Genomic DNA, 27,769 nt, shown 5'->3' on the forward strand with positions numbered 1-27,769 from the left:
TCAGATGTGTCAGTAGATATTTAGGATCAAATTTGCATACTGTGACATCTGTTTTCCTGGGTTCTTTATGAACAGTTGAGTAACGTGGTAGCCAGAACATCACGCAACTGGAGGTAGCCTGAACCTTTTATCCTTAAGTGGAATACTCCTCTGTCAGGTGCATTGGAACAAAACATTTTAATCTGTATACTTATGACATTTGCGTTTCAAAACAGAATTTTGAACATTATGGTATTCTTAATTCAAGCATATCTGTTCCTAATGGTATCACCTTCAGAAATCACTTCTTGCAAATAAGCTCCTTTATAATACCACATCTGTCTTATTTGCTGCAGGTAGTTAAATAGTTCCACCATCTAACAAAGACATCTCTTTATATCCAATTATCCGTTTTCAAATATTTTGAGCAAAGGAAACATAAATATCTGCAAGTTATATGCAATACCCTGGAATTTGCCTCTCTTCTAAATGTAGCACTTCTTTATGAGCACAGGAAATTTATTCATGTGGCTTTCCATTTAAAAAAATATAATTTGAAAAATTGAGAAGCTGCTTCTTTGCCAGGCGTTGTATTATCCCCTGAAGAGAGAACAGATTGGAAATTTAAATAAATAGATGGCAGTTACAGTAGAATGAACTAACCGGGGATGCGTCTTGTGCAAGATTCAGGTAACATCAAGTCTGACAATCTCAACCCTTGCACATCATTTGAAATATAAACAACATTTAACTGCTTGGGAAATAGGATATTTCACTGAGAAGAAAACCACGCTGCTTTCATTAGCACTCTGCAATTGAGAGCCAAACTTATGGAGCACTGCAGAAGCAGTACAGTTATCCAGAGAGGCAAGTCTCATGCAGAAAGGGTAGAATTCAGTGCACAGCTACGCCAGAAGCAGGGGCAAAGATGAGATCCTCCCAACAAATCCAATGAATTCCAAGTTTAATTGCTGCTGAAAGTCTCCAGGCCTTTTTTTTAGCACAATCTTTTTTTTATTAGTAGTATTTCAGGACAGAGCCCTACCACAGACGTGTTTTGATGCTTTAGCGTCAAATCTGCTCACTCACCCTTCCCATTTTTAGATCATCGTTTTCTCCTTCCTTCTTCCATATGCTGCTGGCACCTGCTGCGACACAATACATCTGGCATGGAGAGCCTTGCACAGGGGCTCTGAACAGGCACAGTGCAGGGGCATTTTTGTCTGCTGACAGAAGAGTGTAAAGGTGGGTTCAGCTATTGGCAGCCTGGTAACCCAATTCCCTGGGCAGCTCCCTCTGAAAGCCTGCAAGAAGTATGTTCACTGTTAAGTGTATTACTGAAAGTGTCCTCCCTCACCTAATCTGTAATGTATCAATGCAAATTCTAAGATTTTTAATATAACCCCGCTTCATTAAATGTACCACATTTCAAAATGACTCATTAATTACTTTGAACTGGGAAACTGAAACTCACTGATCGAAAAGTTTGTGGCGTGATTTTGAGAAATAAGGAGGAAACTCACTACACTTGTAATTACTTTTTATTGGAAATAATGGCATCAGCAGGGTAAGGTAATGGATTTCTGTTTCTCACATGAAACATCCACCACTGGGATAATCTTGTGTGATTTAATTTGAAAGAATTTGATGATACAGGGGGAAGAGAGTACATTTTAAGATATCTTTCAGTAAACACATATGCTTCTTTTTATCAAGTCTAGTTTCAACTAGTCATTTATTACATAACTGGAGAAGTTTCTTGTTTATAGGATCAGTTAAGGCTGTTTAAGAAATAGTAAGGTGGATATTAATCATTCTTCAAAACAACCCTTTGGTAGTTAGAATTTGTATTCCTGTTTCTTGCTTTCTATGCAGAGCCAATGGGTTAAAAATGTTATAAATCCCCAAAGTACCACACTGATTTGTTGTATGAAATGATTATATAAGATATTTGAGCACAGGAAAAAAAAAGAAGGTGAGGGTAGTAGCTGAAGAGTTGTGTTTCTAGGTCTGTGGCAGGCATTCTCTGCAGGAGAAGCTCTTAAGCCAAGAGAAAAATAGGTCGTCCTTATGACACTGAAAGTGGCATGTGCTGGGAAGCAAATTGTTCCTGATGCACAGAGGAACTGGGCTGAACCTGCCGATGAAAGAGGTTAGTAAACCTTTTCGCTGACCTGCTTCACCCACAGCCGTAACCTACTGTGCTTCATTATTTTTTTGTATTGAATTCAGTGTTTGTGGTTCAGAAATCTTAGTTATAGCCTAATAAATTATTAAATCAGAAGTCAGATTAACAGTAACCTTAGCCATACACTCTCCCCTGGCTGCAGTTACATGGAGTGAAGAAGTTTCCAACCTGAACTGGCCTCTGCCACTTTCCAGTAATAGCTGAACTGGGCCCAGCTTGACAAACTGGAACTGGAATGTGGTCAGCTGAGCAGCTCCGGGCACACCTGAGGGCAGTGGAACCATGAGCAAAGCAGGAGTACTGAGTAGGTGGGGATCAGGCAGGGGACACAACGTTTTCCTATGGCACAGCTACGGCTGTCAGAGGACAGGTTGTCAATAAGAGGCAAATAGATGGGACATATCCTACAACTTTTGTCCGCTCTCCAGCTCTGTCATTCTCAGCCCTCACAAGAATAGTTTCAGGGGATTTTTATTAATTGGATTTCTTCTGGTCAGGTCAGACCTTAGCATAAGGGCATTTCTGCCCTTTCCTATCTTACAGAAGGGCCTGAGAAAAATGAGATAATGCAACCCAAACTATACACAATCAGCACTGGAGCTTTCTAGGTTTAGTTATTAGGATAAAGAACAAGAGCTCTGTCTTGCAAGACAGCATCCCCTTGCATTAGGGAGCAAGATTAGGGACAAGAGACAGGATGTGCTGACTTTGGACAACACCATGGCCTGTAGGACAATGTAGAAAGATTGCCTTTGATTAAGACAGGCTCCAAGTGCTGTGTGAATTCTCTCAAAGACTTTTCAAACATTTGAGAATGCCCAAGTTTGGGAAGATACTAACAAGGCTAAAAGCAGCTGTAGCCCAGTGTTTGATCTTGTCCTAGATAGAAGTCCAGCATACAGTGTCTGTCTTGAAATACAAAAATATGAAGTTAGCTATATTTGCGATTTATCTATAAATGTAAAATTGATAGTAATGTGAGCGTTTGAATGCCTGGGTTTGGAGTGATGGATTAGCCTATCACGTTTCTAGTGGCCAAGGCCTTAGACACTGTCACCCAAGTGTGAAAGAGCCTTACGGAGGTGCCTAACATTAAGAGATAAATAGTCACAACATTTCAGATTACTCTGAGATGAATTCTGTCCTGTGTTACACCGGGGAAAAGCCATAAGATGAAAGTAAAGTCTCTGTTTCCACACCTTTTCCCAATGTACCATTACATAGTGGTTCTTATAGCTTTTTCTATTAAAAAGTTTATTCCAGTTGAGGTTTCTTAGAGGTGGTCAAATTACAAGCAGAAAAATTCAAAACATTTGTCAACAATTATTCCTTTTTTTTGTCATAGAAATATCCCAGCTGACAATTTTCCAGGCAGCTCTAGGGATGCATTTTGTTTTCTTTATATTTCATTTCATCTAAGTTGTGAGCTAGGATTTAAGTGTCAAATATCTTCAGTTGATATAAGAAGAATTTGATATATCTTATCTCTAGAGGCCTGTAATTGAGTCTGGCAGCACCTAGAAATCTCTGTTGACAGACACCCAGCAAACCGTCCTCAATAGATGGGTAGTATTAAAACAACATAGCGTGCATCACAGCTTGCAGCATAACTGAAAACCCAACAGAAGTACACAAATGCTGGGTAGATGTTCTGTAACTGGCGCACTTGTTGAGATTGCTCTGACCAAATGTAGATGTCTGTTGCAGAGATGTTTATATATGAGCAGCTCACCCCTGGCTCCCTTTACAGCCAATTGCGGAAAGCAGGCATTTCTGGACTAGAGTTCACCTCATCCTCAAATAGACAGCTAAAAACGGACGGACAAAGCCTGTGTGACAAGTGTCAATCTCTTTCTAGTGACTGTAGAGGTTACTAAATCAGATGTTGACATAAAGTAGATGCATCCTACGTTATTTCCTCAAAACACACTGCAACTTGGAGGAGATAAAAACTTTAAATACAAGAAATAATTTGCCACTTGCTCATTTTAAAAGAACAACTGTGTATGGGAGCTTGTCTTACATAAAGAAATTTATTTTAAGAGTATGTTTTTAAACAGTGCATATTTATGTGCATCCAATAGCAAGAAAATTATTTTGAACAGGATTAGGGGTTTTGTTTCATTTTTTAATGAACAGCTAGAATCATAAGGCAGTTCATACTCTGAGCAAATTAGATTACATTGCTGAATTTCTTCTACTATTTATCTACTAAATAAAAAATAAATGAACAATCTGATATAAAATCTGATTTTCTAAGTGAACCTCTGATTGCTCAGAAAGAGTTGCTGCATTCTGGATGAGGAAAATTAATTCGTGGTGGGTTACCTTATGCCAGTCACTGAGTAGTCAAATCAAGAATTTAAAAGTTAGAAATGTAGGTGAAATAAGGAAATGTTAAAACTGTAGAGAAAAGATTTTGTTAACTAATGTGCTCCTGTTGTGCATATATTACCCTCTAGCATTTCTTAGTGTATCTTCTAATTATGTAATCAATGAAGATGCTGATGTTTACCAATGAGAGGATTTTTCCTGCTAGTACAGAGCCATGAATTAACTGTAACAGGGCCACAGACCCCTGCAGCTCCCTAATATTATAATATGCTGAACAGGGGGTTTCAGCATGTCCTTTTAATGGGGTTGAATTGATGTAGCTGAAGGATGACATGTTTATGAACATCATTTACAGACACCAATTGTGCCTGATAAAAATAAAACCAGGGAAGGCTGTTTTAATTTCATAGAGACTCTACAGCAAAACAATACACAGACTGTACTGGTGAGATATTAAAACAAGTAAAAGGAAGAATCATTCTGTGCAACCCATCTTCCTCATGCATTTCCATGAAACATTTTTGCTCAGTTCTTCTTACTGTTTCTTCGTAGGTCATGGTGTACCTCTTCAGAGGTGCTTCTGTGTATCATTTCTCCCAACTTTGCTGTTCGTGTCTTGACCTAGGTTGAATGGGATAATTTAATCTAAATGGCACTTCAGTGTTGGGTGATAAATTACGTGTGATGATATAGATAATGATGTCTACAAGGAAAAAAGAAGAACATTGAGCTGTAGTTGCTCTCCACGCACAATCAGCTGCATCCTTGGTCTTAACAGGCTAGTGCCATCTGCAGGGTGACCTGACTGTACAGAGTGTTGGAAATTGCATGCTAACATTGCCAGAAGCCATTACAGGTTATTCTTGTTGACTACTGTAATTATAATAAACATTATGTTTCAGGAATGAGTTCTTGGCTGTACTGGATCTGTGGCATCCAGCTCCCATGTATTTTGCAGGCTGAAGATTTTACCCAAGCACAGGAAGGCTTATCCTAGTGTTTTCTTGAAAGGAAGAGGCTTTGTATGAAAGTTGTTTACATTTGGCTTTTCTGAGGCTCATATACAGCCAACCTCACTCATTAGAGCCACTTAATACATACCTGCTGCCTATGTATCCAGCAAAGCTACGACGCAGAGTCTAATCCAAGGGGACAATGTGGAAAGAAAATATGCCTGACTGACTCTGCCTCCCCAGTGACAATTGCTTAATGAATGATCATGATGACTCATATGTTAATGTAAAGCCACAGCAGATACATCATCGTACAAAGGGAGCATGTTGTGATGCTCTTATTTTGCAAATTTTTTCAGGGATCTTGGGTGAATATGCCTTTCCAGCTGTAAAGAGCTAATCCTATTGCTGTAGCTGAAAGCACGTTTCATTTAATAAAATGCTAAAGATCAAGCAATGTAAAATCTATTCTTCACAGGCGACAGGCACAGAGCACGTCATTTGTCCTCTTTGTACTTTAGGCTCCTTGCCTTTTAGGGGAGTAATTACTGATAGAATAAAAGCCCAAATCATCACTTAAGTATCAGTATTTCATTATTCTTTGCAAATGGAAAACAGAGTCTTAAAATCTATGCCTCACATTTCTGTATCCTGTAACGCAGCTGATTTTGTTTAATATTTTCCAATTTTCATTTTAAGTGTCTTTTGGTTATAACTGTACTGCTCCTCACTTTAACTGCATTTTTTCTCCTATACAAAGGTGTACCTGCCATCTAAAAAAATATATAAAGAAATCTAACACACAAGGTCTAGATGAGATGTTTAAAATGATTTGTTGGGAAATGGAAGTTTTATGCAATAAAATCCTGGGGGAAAAACATGAGATCGAATTGCACAAAAATGGTTCCTCAGGAAGACACTCTGTTGTAATAACATTTTCTTGCAGTTCAGTCTAAATGGGACTTAAATGAAATGTGTCCTCTTAATCCTGATGAAGCCAGAAGTGTAATGGATGCTGCACTAAGAGTCTTCTGAGGAAGATGAGAGCACTGTCAGAGGAAAGAAGATTACTTGGGAAAGGATTGCAGAAAATCTAGCCAGTTCTGGTGATCCTTCTGCAGAGAAATATAACTTTAGTTATCTCAATTGTAAACATAAAGCTGTAATCCAGGTGTTTGCCTGGATTCATCTGGCCTCCTTTAAAAAAAATATGTAAACCAAGACACAGACAAATGCAAAACGCAAAACAAATGCAGATGCATCATCTATTCAAAGCAGTTCCTTGTAATTATTCAGTGTTTTGAGGAGGAATTGTGCAGCCTTGTCATTGTTCATTAATTAAGAATGTGATATTAGTGAAATCTGTTGACAAAAGTACGGCTGAGCCCAAGCTCCACAAAGAGCTTTCAGCTGAGCAGATTAACATGAACACATTTCAATTCCTCAGTGGGTCCAGCAACACAGGGGTCCTCTCACTCCTGCTGTAAGGTCATTCCATATCACTGAATGGCTTAAGGGAGATGTGAAAGCTAGGAGTCAGGCCATAGGGAAGGAGAGGCAAGTGCTTTTTTCTATGAGAAAGCTATTAAAATAAGTGGAAGACAAGCCTTGAAGAAAGATTTATGTAGCTTCACATGGCAGTATTGGCTTCCTACATCCGATAGAACAAATGACCCAAAAGTTGCCCAAAATGATATACTGCAAGCAGGATTTATGATGATTTTAATGTGACATGGAGCAGAAAATGTGTTCTCAGCAGGATATTTATGCTTGCAATTTAAAACCTGTGCTTTGATTGTTCTAGATGATAGCAAGTTTTCAGAGGCCATCACAGTGCTGCTTACCTGGATTGAGCGAGGCGAGGTGAATCGTCGCTCTGCAAACCAGTTTTATTCGATGGTTCAGTCAGCCAACAGCCACGTCCGCCGGCTCATGAATGAAAAGGCTGCTCATGAGCAAGAAATGGAACAAGCCAAGGAGAGTTTCAAAAATGCCTTAACAGGGATCCTCACTCAATGTAAGTAACTTCTTTATGTCCGGTGTTCTTGTAGTGATGGTAGTGGTGGTAGTAGTGGTTTTTTTATCATTTTGTGTTTATATGGGGGTAAGTAGTTGTTATGCAGTCATATTCTACTTCATATCGTATTCCGTACTCTATGGCAATTTGGAGGAACAAGGACCATTCCTAAGAGCTTATTTCTCAAGGTGAGCAAAGTTTCAGTAGTTTTTTTATTAACAAACAAAGACGTGCTCTAAACATAATGTCTACCACTGTGTAGACATAGCGCTTCAGGAACGGACCAGACAGAAGCCTCCCTGCTCTGAGCAAAGAGCATGCTTTTGTGGAGAGAAGTGATATGTAGCCTCTGTTGCAGCTAGTTAACTAGGGCAATTACAGAATAGAGGACAATTAGGTTATATTTTTAGCCTGGATTTAGGTAAAAGGAAGTAGGATTCAGCAACTTTTAAGGATATATTCACAGTATACAGGCCAACCTCACAGCAGAAGAATATGCTGTACTGCTGCTGACATCAGGACTGCTTGGCTGATACAATGCCAGTATTAATTTGGCAGATAAATTGCCCTAAATATTTAGTGCTGGCAACTATTTCCTTAGTACAGAAATATAATCAATGAATTTACCTCAATGAGGTTCCCTCATAAAACAATAATCGGGTACTTGCCTAGAAGTGTTCTTCAAAAGAAAGAGGAGAGGCGAGGCGAGGCGAGGCGAGGCGAGGCGAGGCGAGGCGAGGCGAGGCGAGGCGAGGCGAGGCGAGGAGAGGAGAGGAGAGGAGAGGAGAGGAGAGGAGAGGAGAGGAGAGAAGAGGAGTGGAGAGAAGAGGAGAGAAGAGAAGAGGAGTGGAGAGAAGAGGAGTGGAGAGAGAGAAGGAGAGAAGAGGAAGAGTGGAAAGAGGAAAGAAGGAGGAAAAAAATGAGAAGAAAGGGAAAAAAGAAAAAAAAACAAGAAAAAAAGAAGAAATAAGACTAATTTTGTTGTTGCTGGTTTTTAACATGTCTTCTCATGGCTATTCAAGCAAGAGGCTTAATGATACTCAGAAGGGTGGAGCCTGAAGCCAGCTTTCTCATATGCAAGTTAAAAACAAAGACCAAGACAATTTACCAGATGGAAGACAATCCAGTTATTACACAGTCATTTCCGAATTCTGATATTTACATTAGAAAATAAGCCCTAAAGCCTCTTCTGAGATATTTTTCTGGTCCCTCAGTGTTTATCCTTCGGTAATTAGGACTGAACACAGAAGCTTGGATGGACTTACCTGGCTTAGGAGAGTAGCCCTTGCAAGCTTCCTGCTTGTGTGATGGAGAGCTCAGCATCTCAGAAAACCAACTCACCCCAGGGCCCATGTCCTTCTATTTTAAGAGCTTACTTGCCTGAACTTAGGAAGAAAGGTTCTGGGCCAAAGGCATTTGATTTCTGAGTATGTGTGTTCAGTGAATAAATTTTAAAGACCAGCTAATTCCTGTGGATATTTTCTGGGCAATGTCATCTTCCATCTCAGCAAATAAAAGGCAATGTGAGGAGCAGAGACATAGGTACCATGCATGGCTGCACTGTTCAGTTCACACCAGGTCTTCTCTAGTTTTGTGTGCAGCAGCCAGACTTAGCAGTCAGAAGTGCCTTCTTCAGCTGCATTAACAAAAAAAATAAATTCCCCCGTTGTCAGCAGACTGAACTTTAGTTAAATTAGTCTAAATTAGCCCGTTTGTCACCAACTGTTGTAGAACATCTGTCACTTGGAAATAGAGATCCCTGTAGTTTTAGGTGGAAATTTGCAGTTTTGGCTATCTGGTTTGTTTCTGTAGTGTGCTGAATGCTGAACTTAGAAAACCAAAAATAGGTCTGGCTTCAAAACATGAATTTTAGAGTGCCACCGTCACAGCAATCCCTGGAAGAAGAGAGTTTCTGACAGGCCTGGCAATGAATGACAAGGTCAGCAAAAAAACAAGCTCAGGGAAAGGTGTTACACTCTGTGGATTTTATAAGAACAAATTTTATGAGCTTTCCAGATGCTCCACATTTGTTATTTTATAAACATCATAAACATTGGCCATTATTAACGTTAATATGTCTTATTAAAATTCTCTGCAAACTTGTTATGAACAGATGGATGATATTTTTGCTTTACACATGTATATGCCTAAGATTACTAAACATGGAGACTGAAATGAGCTTCCCTTTTTCAAGAATTTTTCTATGTTTGAATTGATCTGAGGAATGTTTTTCAAGCGTCATCTTCCATTGTTTTCCCTAAATAATCAGTTACAATACGTCACTTGCTTTATGAAGAAGAATTTGAAAGTACTAGATGTTCAAAATAGACGTGTGTGTGATCTATTAAATTCCACAAAAAAACTCCTGCTATTCTACAATAAAGTTCCAAAAGTCTAGTGTAATGCTGCAGCTATATGGCTATTTGAAATAAATGCTAAGTATTCTAAAATACTGTGTGGCATTCCTCTGTCATGAACTAGGTCAGATGTCCAACCCTGAACTGACTGTTCCGGGCTCTCTTTGCAGTCAGCAGATAAAAATTAGCATCTCCAGGGGAAGCATCATCAGATCAACATCATGGTGCTCCTCCAGTGAGATTAATCACCCCTTGGAGACGCCATTTTTATTCTGCTGCCCATAGAGGAATCACAGGAGGTCTAGCTCAGAACCAGATGTCCAATTTTTACATGCCTTTTCCAAACAGATTAATCTCATTTACTATGTGCAGTCTTGATAGAGAAGGATGTAGCATAAGGGAAGAACTTGAATTTAGCTAAAAATACTAGCACTGTAGCAGTGAATATTACGGGGAGTGAAGAAGAAATACTTTAAGAAAATGGGCTTGCAGTGCACTTACCTGGAACACACACGTTGTCTATGTGGGTCTCGGTATAAAATATTTTCTTGTTAATGAGGATTAATGTGGCCAGAACATTTCAGCTTATGGCCCAACTATTAAAGAAGTACAGGTATTGAAATTCATGCTACAAATTTCTGCCTGGAGGTATTTAGAAGATTACCAGGTGGATTACCCCTAAAATTTGGGTCAAGTGTTCAGCACGTGAATTAATTACCTGACCAAGGTACTTGTTCCAGGATAATCAGTGAATTAAACTGTATTACTGCTGTCACACCACCAATTTGCAGCCCCTGATTTAAGTTCTACAGGGAGTCTTAGCCTTGTTATGGTGCTTCTTCAGTTATTTGAGGGATAAAGAGACAAAAATGTTCAGTTCCTTCTTTTTTACTATATTACTTAGTTTTTCTAGATTTAAATATGGATTGTTTACCAGGATTTTTGATAGTTCTGTCTTAGTAGTTTGATTCTAAAATCTTCACCTTTGCTTCAATAGCACAGATATGTTTAACACTGGTCTCTGGCTTTCCATGCATCTCTGTTTCATTTCCTCCCAATCCACTTTTTTCAGCCTAAAGCTTATAGAAATTGATCCTCATATTTAAGAATGGAAATCCTAGAGAAGTTTGTATTGGGCTGGTTTTTAGACTACACAGAAGCTCTCTAACTTTCTCCTCCGCACACTGTAAACATCATCAACCTTTTATTGAGGTTTCAGATTATTTAGCACACTGTTCCCTGACAACATTTTCAAAAGTACCTATAGATGAGTGAATATTCAAAATCCCATCTTCAAAAGTTAAGTTGATATCTCCAGAATCAGACACAGAAGGATGTGAAAGTGTTCCAGTATGCAGGTAGATAAATACACAGTGTAATTAATAGAAAGGCTCCATGTCTGTATACTGAGCAGCTAATTACACTCACTTGTTTGTTGAATATTGTCAGTTTTACTAACAGATGAATCTTCAAGGGGCTTAGGCACCAGGTCCCCATCAGGGTCTATGAATCGATCTCTTGCATGCATGTGGGGAAAGCGAGGGAAGGAGGTTTTTATCATGGAGCCCATGGCCAGATTACTTCATTGTTGTGTGGTGGCCTTCACCTTCACCCTTTCCTTGGCCTTCAGGGAATTTTAGTGCCTCATGGTTAGGAAACCCTCATATTGAGGATTCCAGAACTGGACACAGTACTCAAGGTGTGGTCTCACAAGAGCTGAGTAGAGGAGAAGAATCACCTCCCTCTACCTGCTGGCCACACTCCTTTTAATGCAGGGCAGAATACAGTTGGCCTTCTGGACTGCAAGTGCATGTTGCTGACTCATGTCAAGCTTCTTATCAATGAGCACCCCTAAGTCCTTCTCTGCAGGGTTGCTCTCAATCTTGTCATCCTCCATCCTGTGTTGAAACCATGCATTGACCCAACCCAGATATAGGACCTTGTGCTTCACCTCCAATGTGGACATCACTGATGAGCTCACTTGCATTGGTGACCATCAGATCCAGTATTGCATCTTCTCAGGTAGGGGTGTCTATTATGTGGGTTAAGAAATTGTCTTCAATGCACTCTAGGAGACTCCTGGAGTGCCTACATCTTGCCGTGCTACTTTTCCAGCACATGTCAGGGTGGTTGAAGTTGCCCAGTAGGAGAAGAGCTTGTGAGCGTGAAGCCTCCTGTAGGTGGAAGAAGGCTCCATCGGTAGGCTCTGCTTGATCAAGTGGCCTGTAGTATACAACAAACACAAGGTTCCTTTTGTTGCCGTGGTCTTTTATTCTTACCTATAGTCACAGATGTGTCCCTACCTCCTGGTGGACATGAGATTGAGGGAAAGCGAAGGTAACTCCCGGTGACTCTGAGATCCCTTTGTTCATTAACTAGCATCCGGGAGAAGAAATGTGCTACAGGTGTGGCAAGCAGTAATTAGCTCGTAACCAATTTTTTAAAACAGAGCACAGACCTCCTAAATCACTTAGACATTTTTAAAGCTTGTCATCCTGAATTTCTTTAATGACGCCTAACTGTTACAAAATTTAATGCAATTTATAGGTGACAGGATGCAATATTGTTCAGCAATACTGCTGAAGTATTTGTAAATTGAAAATAGTTTTTCCCCTAACTAAAAATGAAATGTTGGGATCTTTTTCTTGATATAGTTCTAATTGTGGCCTGGGATCAAAATCTTGTAGTTTTTGGCCACTTATGAAGTCTTAAGATACAAAGATTCATATCTGTGGGTAAAAGTGTCATTATTAATTCTTCCAATGAAGGAAAGAGAGACCATCTCAGTGAGTCCCTACTTTTCCTAGACAATAAGCTGACTTTTGAGAGACCAGGAAAAACACTGCAGTTTTCATTATGTCACTTGTGTACTTGTGCCACAAAAGCCTGGGTGGTGGCAGAGGAAAAGCCATCTGCATGTGAGTGGTATCCCAGCTTTGCAAAGAGCTGTGATTAGAGAGATATGATATGCTATTCTGAATCTGACAGTTCCCATGTAGGCACACTGCAACTGTACACTGGTATGGGTAAGGAGAGAAGCGAAGAGGCATCTGGAGCAACTGAAGTATTAGGCACCTTCTAAAGCAAGTACATAGTATCATCAGCCAACATTTATGTCTCTACCTGCTATTGCCTGCTTTGATTTTTTTGAAAATGATCTTAACATCTGAACTGCATAGTCCAGTTCCAGCCATCATGTAGGTATTCTTCCCATCTTGCTATTGAGAGAAACTATTTTTCATTCTACAGCTCAATATACCTGTCACTTCTTCCTGTTGCCAATAAGCTTGTTTGCTTCCTAGTGCTCTTGCATTGCATGTAAAGGTGTACGTGGAAGTAAAAACAAAGAGATACCTCTCAAGAAGTCCTGAAATCAAAGAAACTTCGAACTATGAGATTATGCAGTTTACCTGCTTAGATAGTTGCTGGACATCCTTAGTTCTTTTATTTGTGTCACAGTATAAGAATCTAGGTGCACTTTTGAGCTGACTCGGTAGGGCTGATTCTTAAGAAGAATCAAAGATTTGGGGAGAAGACTGTATGTCATGTCCCATTCCTTGAGAAGGTCAGGATTGTCACCTCGAGTTTTACTTCCCTTCCTATTGAAAAACTTCAGTATTAGATTAAAGTACTCTGACTTATTTTCAAATAGTTGGCAAGTATCTGGCATAAATTTCCCTCCTCCCCAAAATAAATTGAAGTAAAACAATTCTGAAGGAAAATGGATTCTCAACAGACAGAATAAAATTCTCCTCTCTTCAGGTTTGTTCATTTTCAATCTCTGATCTCTCTGGATATGATTTAATCTGTTTAAACCTTATCAGTGCCTTCAGAGATATAATCTGAATTTTTAATACATAAAAAGAAGGAAAAAAAATTAAAAATCCTTTTTGAGCTTTCTTCAAAAAAAGCATTGGGTTCAGTTTTGCTTTTCTCATTAAAGGTTCACTTCAAAAGTTGATCTCTTACTTTGGAAAACGTAGAATTTACATTGATATGATAGTGATTACTAAAATTACCATCTTATCTGATTTACTTCAAATTCTATACTGTAGTCCTTTTTCCCAATAATCCTTCTATTTCTTAGCATATTCTCTTAGTACTAAAAATGAAGGCAGTTTCATTACAGATACTGAAAGCATGCTGGTTAAAATTCTCTTCACAGTCAGACTTTTTATATACATTCATGTTTTCTGCTCTGCATTAATAATAACTTTTAAAAGGATTTTCCTGCTCTTTAATTGTCCGGTCTTACAGTCTTTCTTTTATTTGCCAGTGACTAATTCAAAAATATGAGCTTACTTTATGTTCAATTTTTAGGTCACCATTAAGCTCTTTGTGAAAGAGATTGAGTCACATAATGTGTTTTTTACAGTGCAGCCAGATCTCGGTTGGTGTCATAGAATGCCACTATTATACAAATAAAAACATTAATCATTTATGTAATTAGTTGCCACTACTACTTTCTACCTTGATGTATTTCTAAAAAAAAAAAAAAAATTTAATACAAAATAACCTCCACAATCCCTCCAGTCCGTTTCAATTAGCTTGTTTAGCTGGTGTGCTTTTTGCTTGCTTCTGTACTGGTAATTCGTCTAGTAAAGCTCAGCTGCGTGTCTATTCTTTTTTACTTTGTCCTCCCATCTTCCATCTCATGTACACATGTTCTCAAAAGCGTTTCTATCTAGGATGCTGCTGCAGTGGAAGAGAATAGAGATGAAAGACTCCATTTCTATTTCACGTTGCATTCTTATAATTCCTCCTCACTTTCTGGCAGTATAATCCTTTGTGGTTGCAGCCTGTTGTGTTTCAGATAGCTTACTCCGTTGTGTTTCATTTTCTTTTAATTTCTTTGTGCCTTCCTTTGTCTGTAGCCTTCACTCCACCTAAAGTCAATAGGAATCTTGGTATTGATTTAAGCATGGACAGAATTTCAACAGAAGCTCTTATTCTGTTATTTTTAAGATTTTTTTTTAATATAGGCCATTAAATACTCATGGTGTTTTATAGCAAAATAAAAGCATTGCCTCCCAAGAAACTTTTGTCTAGGACCCTATTTTGACAATTCCTGCAATTTACCTGGATGCTGCAGGACTTCCTAGCTTGCAAAGTAAGGTTCAAAGCAAAGAAGTGTGTGCTTGAATCACATGGAAATCTATGCTTGGTTTTGAGCTGCCTTGCTCTGTAGGGATGGAGGTAAGGGCCTGATGCTTTTCAGAACTGAGCTGCAAAGGTTGTATGGTTTGAGAGTAAGGCATTGGAGCAAGGAATGAAAGGTGGAGGTATAACTCAACAGTTTTTCTGAGTTGTCTGTGCACACATATCATATGGCTTGCCCGTCTAAAACTGTTCAGGCTTCTTATAAGTGAATGATTAACCTTGTAAATATGGATATGAGTAACTATGCAGCTATGACTGGTTGAAATACTTAGTCCCTTCAGTGGGTTTTTGTTTGGTTGCTAGAAGAGGTAATGGCTCTCATCCACCTCTATTCTTTTTCTTCATCAAAAGAAACCATATTATGCCCCAAACAAATATAGGCTTCTTGATCTTCTAGGAACCCTCTAATCTGTAAGATCCCTGTATAATTATTACTTAGAAAGAGCCCATTAACTTAATGGGACCTGAATCAGAGTTTAGTCATATTTATGATGACCCTTCATCTCAGTATTTGACTTTTTTTCTTTTTGGACAGGCTTACAAAAATAGTTGTCCCTACTTTTGCTATTTTTAAATCTGAGAATTGGAAAGAGATCCATGTAACCATAAAAAACAATGAGAACAGCTAATTAAATGCAGTGCATTGGGGATGTCTTATAATCTTGTCCAGATGATGAAGAAAGTAGCATTCACTTAATTTTTCTTTGAGTTAGTGGAGTGAGGGCGTTGTGTGTGCATTTTTTTCAGGTTTGTTTCTGGATGTCAACACAAGGTCCATGAAGTCTGTTCTGTAATATAAGGTGGTGGCGTTAAAAGAGCAGGTAGTGTACATTTGTACCTGCCCTACTGTGTTGTGCTGGCCTGATATCAGGTTCTTGTTTGTTGAGAAATGACACAGAGGTGAAGTGGTCCTGTTGAGTCCAAGTGATTTATCACATGGCACTGCTCCAGCACTTGCTGTAACACCAGGCTGTCAGTTTCTTTGTTGTAAATTAAACCACATTTCACAACTTAAAAGATTTTTGAAGCTTATTTTGTAGACATTTTCTAGCAGTACCTTACAGGCCAAAATGGGCTTTCTTTAATCAGAGTGTAATTTTTTTTCATTTCAAAGCTTAACAAGGAGTGTTCTTCCATTTCTAGAATCATTAATTGTTGATGTGCGTACCTCTGACAAGTTACTGTGCAGGTTTCAGTGTAAATCCTGGAAATGAGGCTTTTTCAATATCCCCATAATGTTCCTTCTTTCACACTTCCTCACTGAGAGTCTTAGCTGAAAGTAAGGAAAACAACAGCTGCTGATGCTGAAGTTTGATGTTTTTACAAGACAAGGGATTATAATCTGTGCTATAGTATAAATACTTTTTATTTTGTCCTTCTTCTATGTAGAAGAATCTGCTTATTCTGTTATGGAAAAGTGTTTCTTCCTGTGTCACTCAGGACCAGTGTGAACTGAATGGAAGAGGAAGGGGGATCAACCATCAAGCCAGACAAATCTCCTCCTCTCAAACACTTTAGGCCAAATCAAAGGGGAATGTAGAAATAACATAGTGTAATTTAGTGAGAGGACTCTTAAACTTCCCCATTCTTTCTAATATTTAGGTAGATAAGACAGGATAGACAGAAGGTGAACACATCTTTCTTCCTCCGGTAAGCCTTGTAATGACTCCCTACAGCACCAAACCCCCTGCATCGGGACAAGGGCAGAAAAGATGAGGCTGGTAGTAAAAGAGGACCCCACTGTCTCTGTCTATAGGACTAAATTAAGATGAGCGAGGACCAACTTGTCCATGCTGTTCAGCTGCCGGAAAGTTGTTGCTCTGGGCCAGATAGCATTTTCCCATGCAAGTTTAATACAAAGTAGTTTCTCCAAAAGCATCTTTTTGAGAAGAGAGGACTGCTGCTGCGGGGACACTTGGCATGTTGTGGCAGCTGGTTTCAAGGAATGAGAAACCCTGGCTGGTTTTGATTGCTAGTACAGCTGTAGTTATTGGCAGCAGGGCAAGTTGAGGAATGGCAGCCTTGCGAGCTGACTTCCCACACAGCAAAGCAATTTGGGAGATAAATCACTGGAGGCACCCTTCTCTTGGTCTGTCCAAAAAGGTGGAATTTGGGGATATAATGAAGAAGTTCTGTGGTTTTCTCCTTTATCATGCAATGTCTTAAAACTATGTCTTAAGGAACCTAAAGCCACCCAGACAGCAAGCAGACCAAACAATAGCCTCATCTTCTCTGAAAAACCACAACCAAACACAAAATTCTGTCAAACCCAAAACAAACGAAGAATACCGTATTTATTTATGGCTGATGAGTCATTTTGCATAGCTGTTAAGATCTGCATCTTCATTATACAAATCTGTAATGGCGTTTGCTTACGCATCCAGCTGATGACCAGCAGTATGCTTACCTTTAGGACCCATCCCTTCCATTATCAGCAGTCTTCTCCAGGGTAGTATTTCCAAGTTTTATATTTTCCTCCTCTGCCAGTCAATGACATTTGCATCTCTTTCTCCCTCTGTGGCACATGAAGGGCTGCAGGTTTTTAGCTGTAAATGCATGAAAGGCAAATTCTTTTCTGAAATTAAATAGTATCATAACCAAAAGACTGAGGGTTTGGCCTAGATTATTTTTTTAAAGGTTTCTTTTATTGCTCTGCAATCTGTCTACTGTTTCTCTTACCGATGTCACATCATTCACTCAGATGTAATTTTAGCTTTGGACTTAATGCTAAGATCTATTCAGTACAGCATCAAATGCCTTTCAGGACTGTTGCCAAAAATGTTTTTTCCTATCCAAACCTGACCTGGAGACTCTAATTCATTTACTTACAGCATCTAGCCTTGACTACTGTAATTCCTTGGTTTGCTGGGCTTTGAGCCAAATCGATTGGCAGACTCCAGCTTACTCAGAATTCAGCAATAAGGCTTCTGACCTAAACCATACCAACTTTGTATCCTCCCTGTGCTGCGAGTCTATTTTTGAAAAGCATGTTATACCGTTGCTGCAACAGTTTCCTTTACACTGTAATTTTATGGGTGGAATTTTTCTTATACCCTGCATGTCAACTGTCACACTTACAGAATTTTTCTGAGTTAAATTGCCGTATCTTCTACTCTTGCACTTACAGTAATTTAGTGCAAAGCCCTTTTCATCCTATTTCACTAATTGGTGGAATTTGGAGTGAAATTCTACATGAAATCTGATTATTTTATCTGTCAGCAAAGACTTTTGTTTTGATTTTAACACGTGTTTCACTTTCTGTTTTGTTTCTTTTTTATCGTAATGAATTAGAAAAACATTTAGTTGTTGATGTCCCTTATTATTGCATACAAGAAATTAAAAATAATCATGTATGCATGGCAGCTGATAGTGTGAAAAGAAAAGGCAAAATTGACTACTTCTTGTCTTCTGAACCCAAGGAGAAATTTCAGCCTTTACTTAATTGTGCATTTAAAGTAGGCTGCTTGATAAATGTAATAGAGAGTAAAAGTGTTCTCTCTACCTCTTAATCTATGGATGAGACTACATTTTGGTTCCCATTTGTTTCTGTTCTTCTCTGTTAGTATCATTGTCAAATATCCTGTGTCAAATATTCTGTTGCCCTGGAGATAATTCTATTTTTCCCTCTAATCCAATCTTGTAAGCATCTTCTGCAGGTATAATTTAAGGGATTTTTGTTGTTGTTGTTGTGCCTAGTTTTTCTGATTGTTTTTACATTTATGCTTGATAACAGTACGCTATTCTGGTAGCACGTTTTATGGCAACAGAAACTGAGGTTTAAACTTCCATTTAATATGCTTACTATAAGCTGGCACCTCTAACAAAGTGTATTGTAGTAGCACTGCATTTGTTAAACATCGACACTTGCACATCACTCTAGGCTTAGCTGTTTGGGTCTTTTTAGTTATTTATAACTCAGCAGAAATGCAATTAGATAATAATTCTTTGTCTAAAACGTGACATAAATTACCAGCCACAGAATAAGTTGTTAGGAAAGCTGCAATTATTTACATCCTGCAAGTTATATTGATAGGAAAACCAATGACATCATAAGGATCCTTCCAGAACTATGTGGGTTTTTAAACCCTGATTTAGTAAGAAAACCGCTTTGCATATGGTTGATGAAAATTTTATATACCATGTAGAACTTACCAACAGATGTTTGACAATGAATATTTCATGGTACTTAATAATTCTAGTTGCTAGTCACAGTTGACAGTCCAGTGCAGCCTAGAGTTCAAGAAGCCTGAGAAAGACAGGTGTGATCTGTTATCTCATTTTGGAAATTCCTTTCTGGAGGTCAGGAGATAGTTTGAAAACCATGGTCAGCAGGGAGACCAGGAACAATCGTTTCTATCAGATTCTGTAGTTATCAGCCTCTCTTTGCCCAAATCTTACTCAGATATGGAGAAAAAGGTATTGGGGGCGGTGCTGTTTAATATTTTTTTTGGAGACACAAACAGTGTGATTGAGGGCAATGTCAGTAAGTTTGCCGATGACACCAAGCTGTGTGATGTGGTCAACAGAGCAGAGGGAAGGAATGCCACCCAGAGGGATCTTGACAGGCTTGAGAGGTAGGCCTGAGTGAACTTCATCAAGTTTAATGGGGCCAAATGCAAGGTCAAGAACCTGTGTCGGAGCAATCCCAAGCACAATTACAGGCTGAGAAGAGAAGGGCTTGAGAGTAGCCTTGAAGAGAAGGACTTGAGGGTGCTTGTGGATGAGAAGCTCAACGTGAGCTGGCAAAGTGTGCTTGCAGCCCAGAAAGACAACCGTATCCTGGGCTGCATCAAAAGAAGTGTAACCAGCAGGTCGATGGAGGTGATTCTCCCCTGTACTCTGCTATCCTGAGACCTCACCTGCAGTATTGTGTTCAGTTCTGGAGTTCTCAGCACAGAATGGACATGGGTCTGTTAGAGCAAGGCCAGAGGAGGGCCACAAAGATATTCAGTGGGCTGGAGCACCTCTGAATACAGAGAGTTGGGCTTGTTTAGCCTAGAGAAGACAAAGCTCCAAGGAGACCATATAGCAGTGTTCCGGTACTTAAAGGGACCTACAGGCAAACTGGGGAGGGGCTTTTTATCAGGCACTGCAGGGGTGGGACAGAACAAGGGAGAATGGTTTTAAGCTGAAAGAAGGGGGATTTAGTTCTGATATATGGAAGAAATTTTTTACTATGAGGGTGATGAGGCCCTGGGACAGGTTGCCAAGAGAAGTCATGGATGCCCCATCCCTGGAGGTGTTCAAGGCCAGATTGGATGAGGCTTTCAGCAACCTGATCTACCGGAAGGTTTCCCTGCCAGTGACAGGGGGGTTGGAACTAGGTCATCATTAAGGTCTCCTCCAACCCAAATCATTCTATGATTCTGTGATTCTAAAAGGGAATTAACTGGAGAGTTTCTAAGCTGATATACACTCTCCTGGGTTCCCCTTAGGGATGAATCTACCATCCTTATGGACACTGTACTGCTGGATCACTTGCTCAAACAAATTAGATCCTGATCTGGAGTGGTTACATTATGTCTTGTATTTCATTTATCTAGAGCACGGGAGTTATGCCAGCTTTAGGCTTCCAGGGTGTCTTTGGGAGAAAAAACGAAACTTGATGCAATGTGAGTTAACCTATGAACAAATGTGACCTGGAAGAAGGGGTTCATACTGGATTGCCATCTCATAACACATGAACGCAGGATTTTGATACAGTATAAAGAGAAGTGAAGCCACTTCTCTGTGCTGTTAAGCCATGGCCTTGGCTGTTCTTTAGTTCTAATGTAATGCTTAGACACCTTCTAGGCTGGGTGTTACCTGTGGGTGTTCGTAACACTTCATATATTAGAGTGCTGTGTATACTTAAATTGCTTTATGCATATTGATGCTTTCTTTCAATACAGAGTAGTGGGATGTTGGTCTTTAATATATGTTAATTTAATATTCTTTTCCATTTTTTTATTATTCCTAGCTGCCTGATGCATAAAGTTTCTTTAAATGCCTCAAATTTTAGCATGTAATATTCATAGTGTTCTACCTCTTTTAGTTTTTTTTTAATTCCTGAATGTTAGGTAAGTGAAGGAGATCCTTTTTCTGCTCATTTTGTCTGCTGTGGTTGTGCAAGAAAGTCTTTTTTACATGTTTCTAGCTTGTGTTTCCTTTGAGGAGATGGAAATAATAAATGTTCAGATAATGACTTTTGATAAATCCTAGCACCTGTTCATAGAATGGAAAACAAACACTTCAAAGTTCAAATGTTTTTCAAATTTCAGATGATCTTTTTAATACTTGTTAGTGGAAAATGGTAAACTTGCTCTTCCTAATTTCTTTGTAAATCTTTTCTACTTGAATTTCCACTTGGAAACTAAAACTGAATTGTTAAACCGTCAAGCAAGATTTTCAGAGCACTTGTGTCATCCACACAATAATAACTAGATCTAGTCTCAATTTCTATACACATAATAATAGGGAGCTTTAGCATTTTCATTATTTTCAAATTAATTGATCAAATATGCAGAGCATAACTTCCTTGGTACATCCACCCTTCACTCCAAGCAAGTTGCAATAGGCTAAAATTATCACAGCTTCTATTAAGCTTGTTAACTTGTTTAACTTCTGTTAAACTTCTGTTAAAACTGGAATGGATCACAAGCGGATCACATAGTCCCAGTAGTTTTGAGACACCTTCTTTAATATAAACTGCATGTAAGTATCAATTTTAAAAGACTATGTTTATTTTCTATGGCTTTAGAAGTTAATTAACAGGCCCTGATGATTACAAAGAAAAGCTCCCATATATTACTCAAAATGCTGTAATCTTCCTGAATCAGAAAGCAGCCTGTGTCAGTAGTAAAGGAAGAGAAAAGAAGAAATGTGCTCCTATTCAAAGAGGTGTTAACATCTAGATCTAGAGATGAAAGTTACATAACCTACTTACTAGGTGAGCTCATCATTTTAGGAAAGACAGGTTACTATGTCTGATAATGTCATCCACATCTGTGACTGGAGTGGAAAAGAAGAGCAGCCATCGATGAACTCAATGAGTCTCTGAACACCTCGTCTACATGTCTTTCAAGTATCTCCAGGGATGTTGACTCTACCACATCCCTGGGCAGCCATTCTAGTGCCTGATAACCCTTTCAGTGAAGACATTTTTCCTGATATCTTATCATCCTCCCGTGGCGCAACTTGAGGCCCTTTCCTCTTGTCCTATCACTTCTTGCTTGGGAGAAGAGGCCAACATCCACTTCGCTGCAACCTCCTTTCAGGTAGCTGTGGACAGTGATAAGGTCTCCCCTCAGCCTCTTTTTCTCTAGGAACCCTAGTTCCCTCAGCTGTCTTTCATAAGGCTTGTTCTCTAACCTCTTCAACAGCTTTTTTGCCCTTCTCTGGACAAGCTCCAGTGCCTCAATGTCCTTCTTGTAGTGAGGGACCAAAAACCGAACACAGCACTCCTGCCACCATTTTTCAATAAAAGAGGTGGGAGGGAGATGCTACAAGCTACAGCTTTGCAAAGCAGTGGACATCATTTCAGCCAAGAAATCTAAAGAGATAAATAGCCAAGAACTGTGTTTAAGAGTTGAAGCAATTTTCAGTTTGAGTTCATAGGTCAGCACAGCTGCTCACTCAGGAGCACAGACCAGGTTGTTTGTAGTAAATCTGGATTTCTTGGTGGTCTTGCAGTTAACTGTGTTGGGATTAAAATAACTTGCATCTTTGTCAGATCATTTCCAGGTAGGTCACCGTTGTGGAAGGACAACGTTGGTTGTAACTGGTAAGAAGAGAAAGAAGGGTGTTGGGAGAAAAGTTTCTGATTTAGGATGAACAAGTAGCTAAAAACTTAAGGATCTTAATTGTCCTGTGTAATTGATCTAAATATTGAGGTCTGGCTTCAGAAGAAATTCATTAGAGTTGAATGAGGGAAGCCCATTTCACATCTCCTCTTTATCTTATGTGCACAAAAATGCAACTGTTCATGTACATAAACATACATAGGACATGGACAGAGGACAGAATGATCTACCACAGGTGAGCCTATTTATGTTAAATAAAAGAGAAGCAGCAGCTACAGCCACATAATGCAGCATTAATGTGTGGTTTAGCCCTTCCCATCTGCTGACAGGTTCCCACTATCAGATAGTCACCCTTCACAGCAGAACCTGCTTGTCTTTCACGCTTTCATGTGTACAGCCTGCTCATCTGTACGCAGCTGCCGCAGGGGAACATGTGTCAGGTTTGTGCCTCAAGTGCCATTTCTGTAGTCACACACCTACAGCCATGCACGCAAAGGCATGTGGCTGAGCAAAGAGCTGTAGCAGACATCACAGGGAAGCAGCTGCATGCGTGGTTTTTGGTACATAGTTATAAGTTGTGTAGACTAAGGTTGTGGAGACAGACTTGAAGGGAGACATCTCCAACATTGCCAAAATGTAAGTACAAAAGACACGTCATTGGATGGATATTGATGATGTTGTTTCAGTAATGACATCATCCATAGACTCCTAGTGTCTTTGCTTTGCATCTCTATAGTGATCAGAACATAAATTGCTTGTCTTGTTTGACTTCCTTGTTCACCAAAGTTGAGCAGATTGTCGCCGTTTTCAACGCTTCTACCAGACAAAAAGCTTGGGACCATTTCTCGAAAGCTCAGCGAAAGAACATAGACATTTGGCGAAAGCATTCTGAGGTTGGTGATTTTATTATTACTTTCTATCCATCATCTCACAGCTGGATTGACACAGAACGAGTGATTGTAGCTGGACATAGTGTATTCAGCAATATTTATGGCTACCATTTAAGCTGTTAATCGACTGGCCATCGTACAGTCTCATATACAGTATGAATTGCTCCCATTGCTCTCATTATGATAGTAGTCATTAAATAACTCTAGAACAGAGAGCAGTGTGTTTTTATTTTTCATGCAAAGTTTGGGAAATCATTATAGGATTATGTTTACTGTCTAAAATTATGAACTGAAGTAGTGAAATTAGGAACAATATTTTCAACTGAAGATAGAATTAAGAATGATTTCTAAAAAGTATCTTTTTAGGAGTCATCGTGATCTGTTTTTAAAAGACCTATTCTGCACCACAGATTTATTTTTTTCTCATTGTGCCATCATATGGTCATTATAAGATGACTTTTCCTGAAAACAAAATAGAGAATTTCTTTCCTATGTAATGACTTATGCATTTTAAGTCCAGAATTATGACATACTCCTTCCCATTTGCTTTATGTTTTTCTTTTAAAAAGTAGATACATTACTTGTATTGATTCTAAGTATTATTCTTACAAAGAAACCAGTGTAAATGTAATGCTACCACACAGAGTTAGCAATATGGGATGATGCATGTGTGACTGTCATAAACATGAGCAGAGGAAATGGGATTCTAACTCCCCTTGCTGTGAGTGGCAGCAAAGGAAGCCCTAAACCTCATCCTGTGTTTTGGTCATCCAGCTTTCGTTTTTAATTCAGTATGTACGCTATGAGCCTGTATTTTAAAAAGTAAGTACCAGTGTCTTTATTTTCTTTCTTTCTTCTTTGTTTTTGTTTTTTTTTTTTTTAATATGAGCAACTTACATACACTTGGTTTACCTTCAGGTAGTACAGTGTGTTGATTGTTACTGTCACAGTCCTCTAAATGATTTTTCTCTGTGTCAGAATAAAAACTTTAGAAGGTAAGGTGCACTTATTTAATTATTTTGTAGTACACTTGTAAAATAAGTGTTGTACGCTTAGTTTGAGAAACACTAAAGTGCTGTGATATAAATCATTTGGATAACATTTTAAGTGCCCATTAACTAATGCTAAATTACAGTGGAATACCAACGGCACTAAATGTAACATCCACGTGAATACAAAATGAATTCTTTATTATAGTGCTATTATGGTGAATATCGAATGACTTCACAATAATGGGACACTTAAAATAAAAATTTAGCGTAATTTACTGGTACAAACTGTATGTTGTGTTTTGTTCACAAATGTTTCATGTAAGTAGTGGATAAAGCTTTCGTTCAATTGAAAGTTGGAAAGTAGGGGATTAATGTTGGTCTTATCTTTTAGAGAAGTATGAAAGTATGATTTGCTGGTGGACTATTTCAATTATATTAAGACCATCACTTCTTGAACTAACTTTCTGTAAAGGAACGTGGTGTGTCATTCAATTGCTGGCTTCTAAATCTTTAATAAACTGAAATGTGTAAGAGACGGACTTTGCAGCAATGTTAATTCACTACTCGTTTTTTCAAATATTATTGCATTTTGGTTTTATATAAAGAGGACAAGAAAAATATGCAAAGGCTTTCACTAAACCAGTTATTTTAAACACACCTGATTTTCAGGTATGAAATATGATAGAAATGTATCAAATGACATCTTCGATTTAAATTGTATTTTCTAATCATGATATTATCTGCTAAGTTGTTTAATTATCTGATAAGCTTCCCTTTTTGTTCTGAATTTAGGAAAGCTTTGCTAGAAACACAAACGCAAAGCCAAGACTCACACACGTAGACGTTCACTGTGGAAGATTGTTGGCTTTGCTGATAATACAGACATTGATGCATCAAGGACATTTATTCCCCAAAGAGGGAGTAAATGTAAGCGGATGTCTGCTCATGTATGCAGTATACTTTCCCTGGAAAAAATGCAAGTGGCCTTTTCTGATAAGGAATTAAGAAATGGCTTGCTAATTTCTTCCAGAGGTGTCTCTGATTGTATGAGACACTCGTTGACAATTTACCTTTTAATCACTTTTAAAAATTTGAAAATTATTCTCATGTAAAACACCCACTAATTAGACTCCTTGCTTTTGATGAGATTAATTGAAAATATACGTTTATCAGAATATTTGTGATCTGCCAATAAAACCAAGGGTACAGCTCAAGGGAAACACCTTCCCTTTTTTCACCCAGTCCCTCTCTGACAGCTTATTGTTAATTGCACAGAGCATTGGTCGGACTACTCAATGCTGTCTCCTCCTTCCATAGGCCTCTTCCTTGTTTTAAAGATTTCAAACCACCTCTTTGGGAATTAGGCTCTTTGTTGGCAGAAAAATTAGCTGTCTGCAGACTGAAAAGGCCTACACTAATCATGGCGCAGCATCCCTGTGTTACACCTGACAGGATTATTAGGACAAAATAGAGTCCTCTCAATCTTCTCAACGCTGCCATTAAAAAGCCAGCCGCTACATCCGCGCCAGCTTTTCTGCCCAGAACAAAGACTGTCTAGACTCCCACAAAACCCACATGCCTGCTGATCGTTTACCTACTGATATGAGCAGGGGCTCCCTGCCTGTCCGCCTGTCCTTGTGGCGGTCGCCCAGAGACTGGGCTGGCCATGCTGGTACTTGTTTTGGATCAAGATACAGAGATTTTCTGGACAGTGTTATTGAACTGGATATTTTAAATTGAAGATGATCTGGGCATAGGGACAGAGGGTGAGATCGCTTTTCCCAGTATTAGGCACCTACAACACAGAGCACTCCATCTGCACTGGTTGCTTTTGGCTTCCTTTACCGATGGCAGAGAGAACTAGGCACTTTTAGGGTGTAGTTATTATGACTGTTTAATGGAAACATCTACTCACGGCTGGATGAATCCTACCTCAATTGGCAGAGAGAAAGAAGAATTATCTGTACCTTAAGCAGGCTGACAATCTCTGTACCAGTCTGCTTTATACACAATTTTAAGCATGATCCCTGCTATCGAAGCATTCTGCTATGTTTAGAAGAACCAAAGATCACTCAACGTGAAGACTCACTTTCTGCCTTATTTTCTCTGAGTGTTATTTCTGAGACACTCCATTCTTTCACAGGAAGAATTTCCTGTGCTACTGTTGTTCTAAATATTTGTATACAAATAAATATTATCACAATGATAAATGATGTACAATTAAAATCAGAGCAGCATTAAAATTAGATACTAAATAATACTTAATGGCTTTATGGAGGTTCATGCTAACAAAAGGTTATTTTGGATTTTAGGAACTCCGAAATGCTCATAGTGAACAGCTCATGGGAATCCGTCGGGAAGAGGAGATGGAAATGTCCGATGATGACAGTGGTGACAATCCCAGTAAAAAGCTGAGAGTAGACGATTCAGGTAAAGACATATCCTTCTATAATGTGAAGTATATTTGATTGGTTATTTTTTAAAAGAAAACAAAAACTTGCATGTGAGAAGTCACATATTAATAGCTGATTATATAGGACAGTATCTTATTTTGGACCCTCATAAATTTTTTATTTGAATTATGCAAGCTGTCTCTAGGAGGTGTCTGTCACCTGCTATGATCTGTAATGATGAAAATCCTCCAGTTCTGTCCTTGACTGGAAGTGTTATATTTCTTTATTGCACGCATATTGTCTAGCATTAGTCTTTTATTTTGTGGGTCTTCTTATGAGACTAGCTGAAGTTATGTTTTGGTCAGTATTCTCTAAGCCTTACCTTTCTTTTCAACAAATACATAGTTGCGTATAAGCTCTCTAACACATACGCTATACCATTTTAACTGTGTTTTGTGGGACTAACTTTTAAAGGTACATATTTTGCAATATGGTACTGCACGCTGCACTAACTTGACTCTAGTTAGATGTCTATCATGAAAGAAAGAACAAGGGTGCTTGTAATATGCAGAAAGAAAAGCAGCTTTTGTCGCCAGGGTGGATGCTCCAAGAGTTGGCTCAAAAGCTGCCTGAATTACCAACTGCTGACATGATCTGGATGAAACCGTTGCTTCTTTTCTTGACACTGGCTAATAAATCTCTGAGTAGCTAACAAGGGTTTGCTT

The 27,769-nt window shown here is 38.8% G+C and overlaps 1 protein-coding gene across 8 annotated transcripts in view; it reads left to right on the forward strand.

Annotated features, from left to right (window-relative positions):
• Positions 1–27,769, forward strand: part of ENOX1 (ecto-NOX disulfide-thiol exchanger 1) — a 366,853-nt gene that overhangs the window by 275,117 nt on the left and 63,967 nt on the right. For all 8 annotated transcript variants that reach the window (XM_054052495.1, XM_054052503.1, XM_054052479.1 and 5 more), the window contains 3 exons: positions 7,259–7,471; positions 23,556–23,662; positions 26,964–27,081. In XM_054052495.1, coding sequence (XP_053908470.1) covers positions 7,259–7,471; positions 23,556–23,662; positions 26,964–27,081 — 438 coding nt within the window. The remainder of the gene's footprint in view (positions 1–7,258; positions 7,472–23,555; positions 23,663–26,963; positions 27,082–27,769) is intronic.

Source organism: Cuculus canorus, chromosome 1 (genome assembly GCF_017976375.1).
Source record: "Cuculus canorus isolate bCucCan1 chromosome 1, bCucCan1.pri, whole genome shotgun sequence".
Lineage (NCBI taxonomy): Eukaryota > Metazoa > Chordata > Aves > Cuculiformes > Cuculidae > Cuculus > Cuculus canorus.